Source organism: Myxine glutinosa, chromosome 12 (genome assembly GCF_964187855.1).
Source record: "Myxine glutinosa chromosome 12, kmMyxGlut1.1, whole genome shotgun sequence".
In the NCBI taxonomy this organism is placed as follows: domain Eukaryota; kingdom Metazoa; phylum Chordata; class Myxini; order Myxiniformes; family Myxinidae; genus Myxine; species Myxine glutinosa.
The window spans coordinates 107,668,435-107,685,163 of record NC_136272.1 but is presented as its reverse complement, the minus strand read 5'-3'; the positions used below and the strand labels follow the sequence as shown (position 1 = coordinate 107,685,163).

General features: G+C 44.6%; 1 protein-coding gene across 1 annotated transcript in view; it reads left to right on the top strand.

Annotated features, from left to right (window-relative positions):
• The window catches only part of MYCBP2 (MYC binding protein 2), a 381,848-nt gene that overhangs the window by 331,056 nt on the left and 34,063 nt on the right, over window positions 1-16,729 (top strand). The window contains 4 exon segments of the mRNA XM_078766193.1: window positions 2,365-2,430; window positions 2,519-2,767; window positions 10,996-11,085; window positions 12,700-12,780. Coding sequence (XP_078622319.1) covers window positions 2,365-2,430; window positions 2,519-2,767; window positions 10,996-11,085; window positions 12,700-12,780 — 486 coding nt within the window.

Genomic DNA, 16,729 nt, shown 5'->3' with positions numbered 1-16,729 from the left:
GGTGGAGCCAACGCGGAGCTTGGTGGAGCTTTGGTGGAGGTGAACGCTTGGTGGAGCCTTGGTGGAGGTGAACGCTTGGTGGAGCCAACGCGGAGCTTGGTGGGTTGGTGTGACGGGTTCTCTCTCCTTCCCTCACAAGCTTCAGGACTCTTTCTCTCTCTTTCTTAGTCCCACCCAGTCCAACAACTTCCTCTCTTGCTTAGTCCAACTCAAGGCCTTCCTGTCTTCCGATCTCCTCCCTCCTCGACTCCTCACCGCAACCAACGCAACCACTGACCGCCACCACCGACTCCTCACCGCAACCACTGACCGCCACCACCGACTCCTCACCGCAACCAACTGACCACCGACTCCACTGACTGACTCTTCACGACTCTCTCTTGACGACCAACTCTTTGTGACCAACTCTCTCTGGCAACCGACTCTCAACCAACTCGGACCAACTCACTTCCGTGCGCGCCCTTTTATAGCGCCTCCAGCGATTAAGCCGCCGGCGTTTTGGACACGCCCATCGGGGTGCTCACCTCGGCCCTGGTTGGTCGCGCGACCCTCGGGCTCCGCCCTCGATGACGACGGGCGGGTACACTCCTCCTCCCCTCTATGACGAGGTGGAGTCACGCCTTTCTTCTCCGACCCTGCCTCGTGGTCAATGGCGGTTATTGGAGGGGAGGTGATTGGGAATCGAGGGCTCAGCACTGACGAGAGGGGATGTAATATGGGCAATCGAGGCTCGGCAATGACGAAAGGGGAGGTGATAGGAAATGGAGGTTTTTTGGGATGGGAATGTAAGGGGATCTATTCTCTTTCACTGGTGCAATGGAGTACTTCAATTAATGGGAGACACAGCCTTACCCTAGAACACAGAATAAGAGATAACTATCAACAGGGGTATTCTATTACTTGGCTGACGTGTATGCTTGTGGACTAATTAATGGGATGCCCTTTCACCTTTACACAGCTCCGGAGGTAGGGGGGGCGCAGAATAAACAATAATAATAATAATACAGCACACAATCAAAAAATATACAGTCCTCATCTCCGCAACAATATATATATATCAAATTGTGTAGACTAGACGGATTTCTGGAAAAAGGCCATGTGTAAGCTTCTCGTTGCATTTTTGGGTAAAAGTTGGGAACCTCACTTTTTAACACAATTAGGGTATACTGAATTCGATTAACCCGGTTCCCAAGCCGAATTTGGAGGTTTTTTTTTTTTGAGTTTTGAATAAACTGCTGAAGAACTTGGGCATTGGTGAACTCGCAGAGGAGACAATCAAATCTGCAGAAGCGTTTGTCTGCAGAATATATAATGTGCACGGAACAACCTCTTGATTCAGCACGACATATGTTGTTCTCCAAGACTGGTAAACAAGATAAGAAGCAATGTCACCGACAAGTGATGCTCTTCATTTCCATTTGATGCGAGTACACTATCAAGCCATGGTATGGAGAAATGCTCATTGTGCCATACCTGACCTTCCTGCACCCATGGAAATGGGATGAAAATGTGGTGATTCAGGACTAGAGCCTATTCTGATGTCACTGAGTCCATTCCCAGAAAGTTGCCTCGAGATGATTTGTTGTGCATGCCAGAAGCAATGCAAGACTCGATGCTGCAAATATCGCTATTCAGAGTTGAGGTGCACATCATGTGTGCCTGTCAGCAACAGAGTGATGATCAGACCCCTTGTATGAATTTGATGTAGTTTGGCAAAACTACATGTGTGACATTCCTGAATGTTTGTGCTTCATGACCATGTATACTTTATTTTAGAATAAATGGTTGTATGAAACATTGTCCTATTAAAACCATTTCCCATTTTATAGTGTCCAATTTCAATATCAGTTTGAATGTCTCTTTCAATATGTCACCAATCATAATATAGATGAGACAGATTTATGAAAAAAGGCCATGTATAAGCTTCTCGGTGCATTTTGGGGTAAAAGTAGTGAAGTTGAAGTAAAAGAGCTGCATGTATATACATGATACATAAATGCTTGTTCAAAGAAATTGTCCAAAAATGGCAATTTGGTCGCCATTTTTGTTTATGCTAATTAGAAGGTCAGAAACTCAAAATCCGGCTTGGGAACAGGGTTAATCGAATTCAACATACCCTAATTATGTTAAAAAGTGAGGTTCCCAACTTTTACCCAAAAGTGCACCTAACATTCACATTTCTCTGAAATCCGTCTGGTCTAATGTACATGGTTGCAAATTCACAACCTTGCATATTTACCATGTTGCCTCAATACTGGTTATGACTTTGTGACTGGAAATGACTCAGGAAAAACATTTTACATATTTTAAATATCAAGACTAATTTATTACCGTGCTTATTTTGCTTCCTCCTTCCCTTCTCAGAACAAAGTGAGCTGTGTCACATTCTTAGCCGGTCCGTCATTGGATGAGCTCTGCAAAAATAAGCAGGTATGATGATCTTTGTTCCAGTTGTCCAGTTTTGTAAACTGCCAACCACCAGGCCTGGCATTAGCCTCTTTTGCTTCCTCTTCCATAGCTGGAGCTGGATTCCCGACATATAGGCTGGGTGAGCTGTGAGCTTCCGGGTATGGTGCCCACAAACACTTCTGTGCTGCGCATCGAGCTGCGTGGGCCGGAAAACACCCTTCGGCTGCGGCAAGTGAAGGTCCTTGGATGGCGTAATGGTGAAAGCATCCAGCTGATTGGGCAGCCGTCTGCATCACTGGCACAGCAACGGAACTGCGAGGCGGAGACCCTGCGTGTTTTCAGGCTCATCACTTCCCAGGTCTCTCAATGATTGTTAAAGTTGATGACTCGGTGTGTTTGTCTACTTCTCTAGTTTTCGAAGGTTTATCGCCACAGCACAACACAGTCCTTGGAGCTCATTTGTTGCCAACAAATATGCTTTTAGAACCTTTTATGTAACAAGCAATGCCTGGTGCTATGTTCACGATGAAGGTTGAGAAAATCTTGTTGATAAAATTTTGTTGATAGTTTATTAAATCAAGGGACTTGATTTTTATTATCCCCATGCTTTTTAAAAACAAGACCAAGAGTCTTACAGCGGCATAGCCGGGCTTGTTTAATACTTTAGTTGAAGATGGATGTAATGACGTAGCATGACACAAAACTGCCGCTACTTTAATATTGTTACGTGTTCCTCCCCGACCCCCTGGTCACGGTGTACCTCCGAGCCCCGAGAGGAGTCACGGCAGAAAAATGTGTTATTCCATATGTCAAAGATCAATGGTGAAGCCACACCAATTGTTACTCACAAACAAATATTGTATTAAGATCACACAAGAATAACAGTACAACAATAATAGTAATCAAAAGTACAATCAATATATCCTATGATGGTACCATCAGTTTCGTAATATATAACTCACTGTGCTCCAAGTGAGTGAAACCAGAACATTCCCAATGTCTCTTTCCCGGCCTCAAACCCAAATTGATTCCGGTTTCAAGCCGAAGTCGATTCGCTCCAGCGCTCGCCAGAACGATGTCCAATCGAGACCAGAATCCCGTGCGGATGGCAAGTGCAGTCACACAGGCCTAAAGCTGCACAAAGGCGCCCGCAAGGCGCCTGGGAAATCACACCCTCGGGTATGGACTTTCACGGCTCAGTCGGCGAACCGCAAATTAATCTTCAAAAGCCACGGTGCACACACACACACCAGATATGTCTGAAAGCGGTGAAAACGGCTGACGAAGCAAAGAAACCTTGCTCGACGCACGAAGCACGCGAGTCAAAATGGCCGACGACCCATTCTTGAGACGTAACAGCCCGACGATAATTCTCCTCGGAATCCACCGCCAAAAACCTGACACGCAGGTTGATCGGTCACAGCGATGACAACTCTGTCGCAGGGATCCCTTTCCCGGGAAACCCGAAAGTTCGCTTGTGACTCCTGTTCGACAACGTTCGCTTCAGAACTCGGAGCAGCTCGGCTTTCTTCTCCGACTCACTCGCTCCGCCTTCTTTCTCTTCTTCCTCTTCATCGTCCGGTTCCCGATCCGGTTTCCTGTTTCTTTCAACATTAACTTTTTTACCTTTTGAAAACAGTTCATGAACAATAAACCTTTTGAAAACAATAATAGTACATGGAATCAGACATATTTACAGTGGATGAAAACCACCACAACGGAAGTGACGAATCCTTCCCCCCCTCAAGAAAGAAAGTTTGAACACAGTGAAAACTTTCTTTGCAGGCAAAACTCCTCCAACAAACAAAAGTAAAACTCACACCCAAATCATCAATTCACGTGAGCAACAATAATCAACATTTCCCAAAAATAAAGCAACAAAACTTCCAATCAACCTACAAAAATTTCCAAATTTAGTTCACTCTGGACAAAGCATCAGCAACGACATTGTCCCTGCCCTTTATATGCTCAATTTCCAAGTTGAACTCCTGCAAAGCCAAACTCCATCTCATCAACCTCTGATTTTTATTTTTCATTTTTTTGAATGAAGGTTAATGGGGTTGTGATCAAAAATCCAAAGTCAAGCAAATCTATAGCACTTTTTTAGGGAGGCCGAGCTGAGAACCAGGTTTCATGGTGGTTGGGTGGTGAGGCCTGGAAGTATTCACTACATGGACGCCTTTACGAACTTGGAGTTCACGGTTAATCCGTGTAGGAATCTTGGCTCGGCTGCTCCGCAGCATTCAGTGCTTCAAACTCTTCCTAACTTTCATAATAATCATGGTTGGAGCGCTTGTCGCTGTAGTCACGTGAATAGCGGTGTCCTTCTCGGCCACTACCCTGATAATCATCCCTTCGGGAGCTGCCGTAACTGTGGGAGCCTCCATAGTAATCTCGACTGCGGCCACCACCAAAACTACTACTCCCACCCCGGGAGCCAAGCCACCCCTGAAACTACCTCCACGTTTTCCTCCTCTGTAACCCCCTCGATGCCCATGGCCTGCCTTCTCTACTGTTATGGTCCGACCATCCAAATCCTTGCCATTCAAATCCTTTTCTGCATCTTTGGCATCCTATGTGTTTTCAAACGTGACAAAGCCAAACCCTCTCCACTTTTGTGTCTCCCTGTCTTTTATCAGCAACACTTCCAAGAGTGGTCCAAATTTGCCGACGACAGAGTCCAGAACATCTTCCCTTGTGTTGAAGTTCAGTCCACCCACAAAGAGCTTGCCAACATTGCCTCCATTCATGACTCGTGTGTGCTGACACTTAGTTTCAGGGTACTTGACAAGACGTGCCTGTGCAAAGCGTGACGTCAGTACCTTCTCCTTCTCTTCAGAGTGCTTCCTACCCATAGAACGAGTCGCGGTGCAGGATGGAAAGATACCCGGAATCTCCTGCTCTAACTGTGCAGTGTTATTTTCCATACTAGGCTTTCCAACAAACATTGGGGTACCAGAAACTCGACCACCGGCCAAATCATTCCCGATAACAAAGGAGAGTCCCTCTACAGGAAGAGTGGCTTGTAAACCTACGGTGACCGGTCCTGACACCAAATCAGACTTTAAATGGATGACACGAAGTGGAGCTTTAACATAGCCACCAACCCCCTGTAAAAGAACGCTCACACCAGTTGCCGTCTTCTCTGACAATGGCAAAATGCCTTCAAGCATCAAAGATTGATGTGCTCCTGTGTCCCTCAATACCCTAACAGGTCTCTGGTTAGTCAAGTCTCCATCCAGTGACACAAACCCGTCTGAAATAAAAGGTTTGTAACCCTCTTGAACAAGGTCATTCTGTGATGCCATAACCTTGGCATGGGAACCTTCACAAGGCACTGTCCTCCAAGGACGATTTCTCGCATTTGCCAATGCATTCGGAGTTGTACTAGTCTGACTCCGCTCCTGATTTTTCCTTTCCAGGGCATAACATTGGGACATCAAGTGTCCAGGTTTCTTGCAAAAAACGCAAGTAGGCCCGGAGGAAAAACTCGTGGTCTGCCTCGAGCCCCCCGGAAGATACGTCTGTCTTGGAACTGTAGTCTTCTGATCCCTAAAAGTCGCGGTATCAGATTTGTCCTCATAGTCATCTCTAGGCCGCCCCCATGAATATTCGTTCTCCGCACCGGATGTACCATAACTCCCCTGGCGAACTCTAGGCGGGACGTTAGGTTTGTGGAACCCCATCCTGTGGGTCAAGGCATCGTCATCTGCCACGGTTGCTGCCTCATACAACTCTGGTACTTTCTTTTCCTCCAGATGTACTTTAATGTCCTCGTGGACACACTGTTTGAATTCCTCCACCAAGATCAATTGTCGCAACAGTTCGAAGTCTTTCCCAATCCCTTTCGAATCACACCACCGATCAAACATGGTTTCCTTCATTCTGGCAAACTCCACATGGGTCTCACTCTCCCTCTTCCTGGCATTCCGGAATTTTTGCCGGTAAGCTTCAGGGACCAATTCATAGGCTTTGAGAATGGCTTTCTTCACTTCCACATAATCTGTACATTTGTCAATTGGTAAAGCCGAAAATATATCTTGCGCTTTACCCACCAGAACACTTTGCACTAACATAGTCCAGGACCCCACAGGCCATTTTAGCATTTGAGCCACTTTCTCAAAATGTAAAAAAAACTTGGCTACCTCCTTTTCATTGAAGGGTGGAACCAGCCTCACATGCCTACTAACATCCCAGGTGTTCTGACTAGTTGTCGAACCAGCCGGCATGGATATGACTTCTCTCCGTTCTCCCATTAATTCCAGCTCCTTGAGTTTAACTTCCTTCTGATACTCCATGTCACGTTCCTTTAACTCCCTTTCGGCTCTCCTTTCCTCTGCTCTTTCCTTTTCTCTTCTTTCTTCGAGTTCCCTTTCAGTTCTCCTTTCCTCTGCTCTTCTCTCCTCGGCTTCTCGTTCCTGGTCTACTCTTTTTTCCTCGAGTTCTCGTTCCTGTTCTACTCTCCTTTCCAAGAGTTCTCTTTCAGCTCTCCTTTCCTCTGCTCTTCTCTCCTCGGCTTTCCATTCCAACTCTTTTAACCTTTCCTGGCTCTGCAGTTGCATCTCCATTTTCCGGAGCTCCACATTTTCTTTTTCCTCGGGTAACCAATCCAAGGCTACCTCTGTCCATGTCCCCTGTCCCACCAGAGATTCTACCACCAATGTCTGCATCTCTGCTTTCTTCATATGAGCTCGGACCTCCAAGTTACAATGTTTGGCCAATATCAAGAGTTCCGATCTTTTTAACGCTAGGAACTGTGCCTCATTAGGGGACGCTGCAAACTTTTCTGCATCAAACACCATGTTGACTATTAGTTAGCACCTGTTAACATTTACACAGAAGTTTCCAAATGTTTTGAAAAATTTGGGAATGTTAGAAAAATTCCAAATTTGGGAATTCTGGGAATGTTAGGGAATTATATCCCAGACGAATGTTATCAGGGAATTTTATCCCGGACGAGGATCACAATTTAGAGCCCCCGAGCCAATTGGACGAGCCCCCAATTTCTGTTATGTGTTCCTCCCCGACCCCCTGATCACGGTGTACCTCCGAGCCCCGAGAGGAGTCACGGCAGAAAAATGTGTTATTCCGTATGTGAAAACCACCACAACGGAAGTGACGAATCCGTAACAATATATAGAAGATAGTCATGTGAAAAAGTAAGTACACCCCATGTAAAGTTTTGACTTTTTCAACATATTTCAACATACAGCTATTTGATCTTCATTTCAACAATATTGATAGATAAAGGTGATATAATATAACAAATATCATGAAACATTTACATTTTGTAGTCCATTGTATAGTGTAAATAAACATAAATGCAAATTTCGCATGTGGAAAAAGTAAGTACAATTTGACTGTATATTTTAACCTCTAGTAACTATGCAGTCACTACGAAGGATTAGTGTTATGATTACATTTTTTATAATATTAACGTTACGTTATCATTATTACGAAAATGATATTACTATTAAAAAAACCGAGGCTAATTCCTTACTTCCACGGTTACATGACTTATCATTTATTCATGAACAATACACCGCTTCAACCCATTAACTTTCCATTCACGACATTGGGATTAAGGTGTTATGGTTATATTTACTATACTATTATTATTATTACAAAAACGATACTACTGAAACGATACACTACTGTATTAAGAAACCTGGGCTTAATTTGTCCGAAGCGGTCTGAAAGTGAGGCATGCAGCCTAAGGCCTACACGTACACTGTGTTCTTGGAAGACCCGTAACGCCGATGCTTTCGATATTTGATGGTCATTTTAACAATCTGTTTGTTTGTGTTTCACACTGAATGAAAAAGGTAAAGGTAGAGCATGGCGATTGTGATGTATGATAGGTTCGACGATATGTTCGGCCTGAACGAAATTGGAATTAAAATGGCTGTGTGTGGAGTCAGCCGCCATGCCGCCGTAATGACATCAGACGTAATCACATCACCCTGTCATGTGACCAGATTCTCAGCTCTGATTGGTATACTTACGGACAGACAAACACTGTTCTAGACGGCTTTGCCCTATGGGCTACGCTGTAAAAATGGGAGGATATTTTAATATTTAGGGAATAAAATAGGAATATTATTTATATTATTATAATAAAATAGAAATAGGAATATTTTAATCGACTCCGTCTGTCTGTGTCTATCTATCTATCCATCGCGCTATCTCCTCCTAAACGGTTATGCAGAAATTCACCAAACTTGGTAGTTATGATCCTCCCCACATGGCAAAAGAAGGTACGAGAGCAGTATCGTATTTGGCCCCGCCCCCTGGGACGGGGTCAAAATATCAAATGTATAAAAAAGGAATTACGCTTCCTTCATTGTAGGCAATCGGCAATTCGGCAAATCGGCAAAACGAATCGGCAATCAACATTGGGGGGCACATGATATATTTAAGTAATTTTTGGTTTTGACCCCCGGTTCATGCCCCCAGGGAGTGGAGATTTGGGGTCGCATGGGTCAAAACGGGGAAAAAGATTTTAACTCAAAATTTGATATGTCATTCCTGGTGGAACCTTTTGTCATCTTTCAACTTTGCTTTTGGTCGGAAGCGTGGGGACTTGCGATGGTGTGCCATCAACTTTGCTCTGTAATTTTGTTTGCTTTTACAGGCATTCCCCGCTTAACGAAGGTTCGCATAGCGAAGGTTCACCACAACGAATGGTTTAATTTAGGCCTATTCATTGCTTAATGAAGGTCTTCATTCGCTACAATGAAGGAACTGTCACAGTGTCATGGTAATTTTGCAATGTCACTTCCTTGGCGATGATAAGTACGATACACAATGTTTTGATAAGAACTTTTCAGAAGGCTTGCGAATACTGCAATTAACTTTTTATAATGAAAGGGTTAAAAATAACGATCTCCTCCACCACTTCCTCCTATTCCATGGGAGCATTGGAGGCAATGAAGTCTACGATCAGGCAGCCAAATGTGCAGTAAGGTCTGATTTAGAAACCTCAATCCCTCTGGGCCCATCAGAAGTCTCTTGTCTGATGAGGAATAACGTCAACAAAAAATGGCAATTTCAGTGGGAGGCCTCCACCAAAGGGAGATGGTGCTATAAGGTGCACCCTTTGGTTGAATCCTCTATCGTTTCCTGACTCTCCCAAAGAGACCAGGCAATCCTCTACAGGCTCAGACTGCTCTAAAACATATGCTCCAACCCCTATTTACCTCGGATAGGGTGCCACCTGATGGGGTTCTGTGAGTGGTGTAAGGTTCCCAAAGATTTGATGCACATCTTCAGACAATGCCCTCGGTACGGGGAACCCAGATCGCACCTTTTCCACTCTTCACGAGATGGGGATCATCTGGTCAGGCATTCCGGATACACTTTGACGACTGAGCCAAAAGCACAAATCGGTATTAAAATTTATAAAAGAAACAGAACAAACAATTTAAAGTCCCCAGTATTTTTCCATTCAGCCAAAGCGTTTAGGTGTGTGGCATTTATATAGCCTCACGGCTCTGAAAACGTCATTAAAATCAAAAAGAATAATAATAAGAAGAAGAAGAACACTTCCTGCCCCTGCCTTCATATGGAAACTTGGACTCATGATTGTTTTGGTAATTGTTACAACTAAATTTACTTTATTATTGTGTTACTGTCTTTATTATTAGGTAAATAATAGTATAAGGTCACTTTAAACGAAAACCATCGTTATACCAAGGACATGGCTTTACTTTTAGACCGACAAATTGTGGTTCGGAAACAAAGTGTAATTTTCCCATTATAAATAATGGATAACGAGCTCCCCCGCATAATGAACGTTCACATAACAACAACAACAACAACAGGCATTTTAAGGCCATTTTCCCTGCTAGAGCGTGGGTTAGCCTTGCGGTCTCCATGACAATCTTCTCCATTTTGCCTTATTTTCTGCATCTCCCCTTGTTAACCCCCTTGCCCGCATTTCTTCTTCCAGCATCTTTAGCCAAGTCTGTCTCGGTCTTCCCCGTCCTCTACTTCCTTCTACATTCATTTCCATCACTTCTACATTCATATCACTCTTCTCAACCAGTCACTTTCATCCTTCCTCAACACATGACCAAACCATCTCAACCTGTTCCTCTTCACGGCATCAATCACAGGCTCTATTCCCATTATCTTTCGCAATTCATCATTTGTCTTCCTCTCTCTCAACGATCCTCCACACATCCACCGAACCATTCGCATTTCCACCCTTTCCAGCCTTCGTTGCTGCTCTACGTTCATTACCCGTCTCGCTCCCATAAATCATAACACTTCTCACACATGCAGCATACACCTTTCCCTTCAGCTTCAACGAGGGAAAGATCTATGCTGCATGTGTGAGAAGTGTTATGTAACGTTCACATAACAAAGGGTTATAAAGGTACGCACCCCTTCGTTAGGCTGGAGATACCTGTATTTTGTACCTGAATCCAGCCCAGTAATTACTGTAAACCCCTCTTTCCCTGCTGTATGCACATGTAAGTTTGTTTGTACTTTGTGATTGTGTACTGCAAAGCATGTCATCTACGTGCGGAGCACAGATTAGCACTTTTTGCATTTGGCACCCATCTGCGCTGCTTCATCTAGGTGTTTGGAAAGCTGATCTCGGGAGATACCGAGTCGACGCCGGACCAAGAGGACAAATGTTTGGTTTCGTCACCAGATGCCGACGAGAAGGTGCGATGTTTGTGGTTGGGAAATCTGTGTGAGGCCATATCGGCCCAGACTTGAACGGGTTTAATTTGTTCCGGCGGCTTCACTCTTCGATGCCCGTCTCATCGAAGCTACCAGATTGCTCATGAACTTAATGACCTGTATTTCCTGTCGGTACCCGAGAATAAAAATTTGATTTGTGTCGTTGCAGCAACAGATAAAGCTCGAGTTTTTATTGACGATTTCATTGTCCGTTTGATCAATTTAATGATATAAAGTAAAAATGCACGTATAAACCATCCCATGGGCAGGCATCGTCGACGTTTTAGATTCCGTTTGAAGGTCACGTTGGAATTTATTTCCCAATTTTGGTTCCTTTGCTCTATGTTTGTAAGAAACCAAATGTTCACCACACCTGATGTGTTTTCGTTTATACGAGCAGAATTTAAAATGACTGAGTACCGCAATTGGGAAATTGACAAACGCAAACAAATGCAAGTTTTCCTTAACAAATGACAAAGGTGCAGAGATTCCATCGTTTTGGCCACAGGGGAGAACAAAAGACAAATCAGTGAAGCTTTCTCCTTTGTTCTTTTGCTCTGAAGAAGGACGAATGAAGGACTAATTCTCGAAACATAAGCTTGCTTTCCTACCTTTTGTTTTAGATAAACTATTGTTGCTCCTCCCCTGCTTCCTTGGTTTTTATTGTCGATTTATAGTGATGTAATTCTCCTGAAATGAGCTTGGTTTGTCAAAGCTTTGGATTCAAATCTTTTGAAACAGCTTTTTTTAGCCGGATTTGAACCTCTGATCCGCCATTCCAGTGTCTTCACACTTCCGCCATCATATGTTAAGGAGATTGTCAGGCAGTTCAGATGCTTCATGATCTCTCTTTGACCATATAATCTTTTCATTCCCAATCCATTCAATACATCTTTAGAACATTTTATATTTTTGTCATTCATATTTTCTTCTTTTTTTCCCATTCTATTTTGTATACATGGTCGAGGCTTGTGGAAGAGACACACATGACACTGAACGGATCAGGGCGCAACAGAACAAAAACAACAGTATAGAGAGGAGAAACACCAACAGCGGGGTTGATGGATAAATAAGGGATGTGGTGAGGATTGAGGGCTAGGGGAGAGGGTGGACAGGATGGATGCAGAAACGAACTCTTGGGAAGGAAAAACCATAAATTTGGAAGGAGGTGGGCTTAAGGGTTTGGGGGAGCGGAGAGGGCAGTGGGGGTTCCATTTTATCATATCACTGATTTTATTTTATGCACTGATGTCCTTCAGTGTGCCACACTTTTTTATCATCTCCCCTCATCCCCCATCCCCACAATGGAATTACTTTGTTAGCTTTGATGGATTTATTTAATTTGGTGTTGGTTGTAGTGTAGGCATGGTGGGCCGAATGGCCTCCTCCTGTGTTAATTTTTTTTGTTATCCGTTGTTATTCCTTGTGATTTCATGTGATCTTACGACTGTGGGGGATTTGACAAACTGGCTTCCCAAAGTTTGGTTGTAAATAAATGTGTGCAAAGAAAATTCCAAGTTTATTTTTATATTTGTACGAGAATGCGATAATTGAGGCAACTCTTGTAACCTTCACCTTCTTCCTTGTATATCGCAGGCAAAGTCTGATGCTGACCTGAAAGAACACATGGTAGGAATAATTTTCAGCCGCAGCAAGCTTACCAACCTGCAGAAGCAGGTGAGCAGAAAATATGTGGTATATGTGATAAATGTGGCATGTACGTGAACAGTGGGCTCCAAAATTCAGAGTCTACTTAAATCGATGCCAAGCTTTCTGCTACGTACCACACACTATTTTCAACAGCAGTTTCTCATAGTATCGAAGATATTTATTCCTATTCTTTTATTCATTATAGTTGTTATTGATTTTAACTGTCTTAACATAACAGAATAAATAAAGGGTCAATACATTATAGAGAGATCTAAAATTTTGTGTGCAGTCTGATTATGCTCTAGAGTGAATGAAAAAAACTATTGGAGGAAAACATTGATCAAAGATAAATCTATAATCTGATTGAATAAATACCAGAAAGAGTTGACAGTTCTTTTTTTTCTTCTTTTTTTTGTATACAGAGTCGAGGCTCGTGAAAGAGCTAACATTTATCAAACAAACAAATCAAACAAACAAGCAAACAAAGTATATAAAAAGGGGACTGGTCGACAAGATGGGGGGAGAAGGGGAGGAAGCACACAAACACAACATTTGAGAGCAGGGACATCGGGAGATGTGTGGGAGGGAGAGGGCCTTGGGGGGGGGGGGGCAGGATAGGTATAAAACGCAAGGACACCAAGGACTTCCAGGAAAGAAGTCGGCACCTCAAAAACTGGATTTGGGGTGAAATTAGCAGGGGTAGAAAATATCAAGGTTTTGGATTGGGGAAGATAAGAGATTGTAGTGAACAGCCTTTTTAAAGACCTGGAGGGAGGAGTGGGATTGAAGAGAGTGAGGGAGTTTGTTCCAGAGGCGGGAGAAAAGAGGTATGAAGGTGAGCAGAGGGTCTTGATGTTGGCAGTTTAACCATAAGAGGGTTGCAGGCAGATCTTGTGCGACCTGTAGGAATATTTGGGGGACAGAGCCCAGAGAGAGCTGGGGGAGCAAGGCCGAAGAGGAGTCGGTAGAAGACGGAAAGACCACCAACCTGCCTGCGGTGAGTAAGTGAAAGGCCCTCGGAGATAGCGTCATCGCGGGAGATTCCAATGATTCTGAATGCTTTGGTTTCAACAGCGTGAAGACGAACTAGGTGTGAGGCAGGAGCACCAGCCCAGAGGGGAGAGCAGTACTCCATTGAGCTGCGGATGAAAGCCTTGTATGTGGTGAGGAGCTCAGGTGTGCCAAGGAAGGACATCGCACGACGGCGACTGGCTTTGGAGGCCAGCTTGGAAATGTGGTTTTCCCAGGAAGGATCATGGCAGATAGTGAGACCCAAAAGCTTGAGTGACAGAACTTCTTGGAGAGGATTATTCAGAAAGTAGATGGGAGGGTTGTCCAGTCGGTCTTTTTGGAGAGACATCGTAAGAGTGTGAGATTTGTCAGGATTGAAAGACATGTTCCACTTGTTTGCCCAGTCTGTGATTTTGTCCAGGTCTGCAGAGAGTGAGGAGGCTGCATACTGCTGATCTGAGGGATGAGGAATGGAGCGGCAGAGAGTGGAGTCATCAGCAAAGATATAGAGGATTTTCAAGAGAGTCAGAGAGATCATTGATAAATAAATAAAAAATAACCACATTTAGAGGCCATTTTTCCCCGCAAAGCGGGGGTTGGCCTTTTTCGGGAACCGTGGTTGTTGTTGTTTTTTTGGTCCCCTTTTTGAAGCAATGTTTTACGGCCGGATGCCCTTCCTGACGCCAACCATTTTTGCCGCCTTTAACGACAAACAGGGAATTACCAGTGAACTGGTACTCAATTAGCCGACCTCGGAAGGATGACAGGCTGAGTCAACCCCCCTGGCGTTAATTCAGCGATCGACCGGGATTCGAACCCAGGATCCTAGGATCCTAAGCCGGCACCCTAGCCGCTAGCCCAACACCAGAGAGATCATTGATGAAGACCAGAAAAAGCACAGGGCCCAGAACACTGCCTTGGGGAACTCAAGCCTGAACAGGAAGAGGAGATGAGAGAAACCCATTCAGGGCCACACGTTGACTACAACTAGAGAGGAAGTCCACCAGCCATGCGTGGAGATTTCCATGGATACCAAAGGAGGAGAGTTTGGTGAGCAGAGCGGGGTGCCAGACCGTATCGAAGGCACGTGATATGTCGAGGGAGACAGCTCTAATTTCCTGTTTGGCATTTAAGACCTCCATCCATTGTTGAGACAGCAGAAGCAGCATGTCCAGAGTAGAGTGACCTGGTCTGAAACCAAATTGATGATCAGAGATCAAGCCATTGGAGAAGAAAGATTTCATATCCAAAGCAATGATGGATTCCATGACTTTGCTGATAATTGGGAGAAGGCTGATTGGTCTGTAGTTGCTAGGATCTGTTTTTGCACCTTTTTTGTGCAAAGCGGTGATGTTGGCTGATTTCCAAGCAGATGGCAGTTGAACTTGAGCAAAAGAGAGGGTGAAGAGAACAGAGAGAGGGAGTGAAAGAGCAGAAGAACAGGATTTTTGGACCCGTGGGCTGATGCCATCAGGTCCAGTTGCAGAATCAGAGTCGAGGGTTGACAGAAACTTTTCCACCTTGACAGGAGGAAAGGACACGGAGTCCAGGAGCAGCTGGGTACGACTGGGTACGGTGGGTACAGAGAGGGATGGGTTTGGGACACAAGATTTAGTGGCAAACACAGAGTTGAGGCATTCAGCTTTTTCACGTGTGGAGTCAGCTGTGTAGCCGTTTGAGGTAAGGGAGAGGATGGATGGGGTACAAACACCAGAAACAGATTTGACCAGACACCACCAGGATTTGGAAGAAGGAGACAGATAAGAGAGTTCGGTCTTGAGAACGGAGAGATATTGTTTCCTGGCTCTCCTGAGGGTGGACACACACTTGTTTTGGGCTTTGTGAAAGGAAATGAGATTTCCTTCCGTTGGATTTGCTTTCCAGGAGACGAAGGCAAGTTGTTTCTGGGCAACAGCCTCACCACAAGATTCCGTGTGCCATGGATGGGAGGAAGGGTATGACAACTGAAGACGAGATGGGATAAATCTGTGCATGAGAGAGAGCAATTTACTTTCGAAGAATTCCCAGGATGAGTTGATGTCAGAGGTGGTAGAGATGGGAGACCAGTCCAGATGATTGATGGCTGCTTGAAGACCGTGCCAGTTGGCCTGAGTGAAATGCCAGACTCGTCGATGCTGAGCAGGCTCCCTGAGAATGGTTAGAGAGATGTCCACTTTAACAAGCACATGATCAGATGAGCCGATTGGAGCAGAAGAAGAGCAGCAGACATTTTCAGGGAAGTTAGTCATAACCAAGTCCAGGCAAAAGCAAGGCAAAAGGAATCGCACTGATTTATTGATTACACAATACTTGCAAATAAAGACCCGTTGCTTTGCTGAGGGGAATACCAATCATTGCATAATTGTGAAAAACAGTTGTTGTTTGTCCTCCTCCTGTGTACTTTTGTTCATTTTTCTATTGCGTCGAGAAATATTGCGATACAGTCGTGGCCAAAAATATTGGCACCTTGCACTTTTTTCAAATAACTCATAATTTTCTCTAAAAAGGAGGGGAGGGGGAGAGGGGAGGGGGGAAGGGGAGGAGAGGGGGGAAGGGGAGGGGAGTGGGGGAAGAGGAGGGGAGGGGGGAGGGGGGAAGGGGAGGGGGGAAGGGAAGGGGAGGGGGGGGAAAGGGAGGGAAGAGGGCGGAGGAGGGAAAGGGAGAAGGGGGGAGGCAGGAGAGGAAGGGGAGTAGCTCACGTTTCTGAGTGAATGTGGCTCAGTTTGAGTGAATGTGGCTCACGTTTGAGTGAATGTGGCTCACGTTTCTGAGTTTAGTGTGATGCCGATCAGGAAGAAGAAGAAGCCATACTACCAAATTCGTACACTTCCGGAATTGTTTGATTTATTTGTATTCAAATCTGTTAATTGTTTTGTATTTATTTATGTGAATGTGTACTTGTGTTTAACTGTCATTAATTTAAAAAGGCGTCGGCACTATCGAGCGAATTCTTATTTTTTTAACT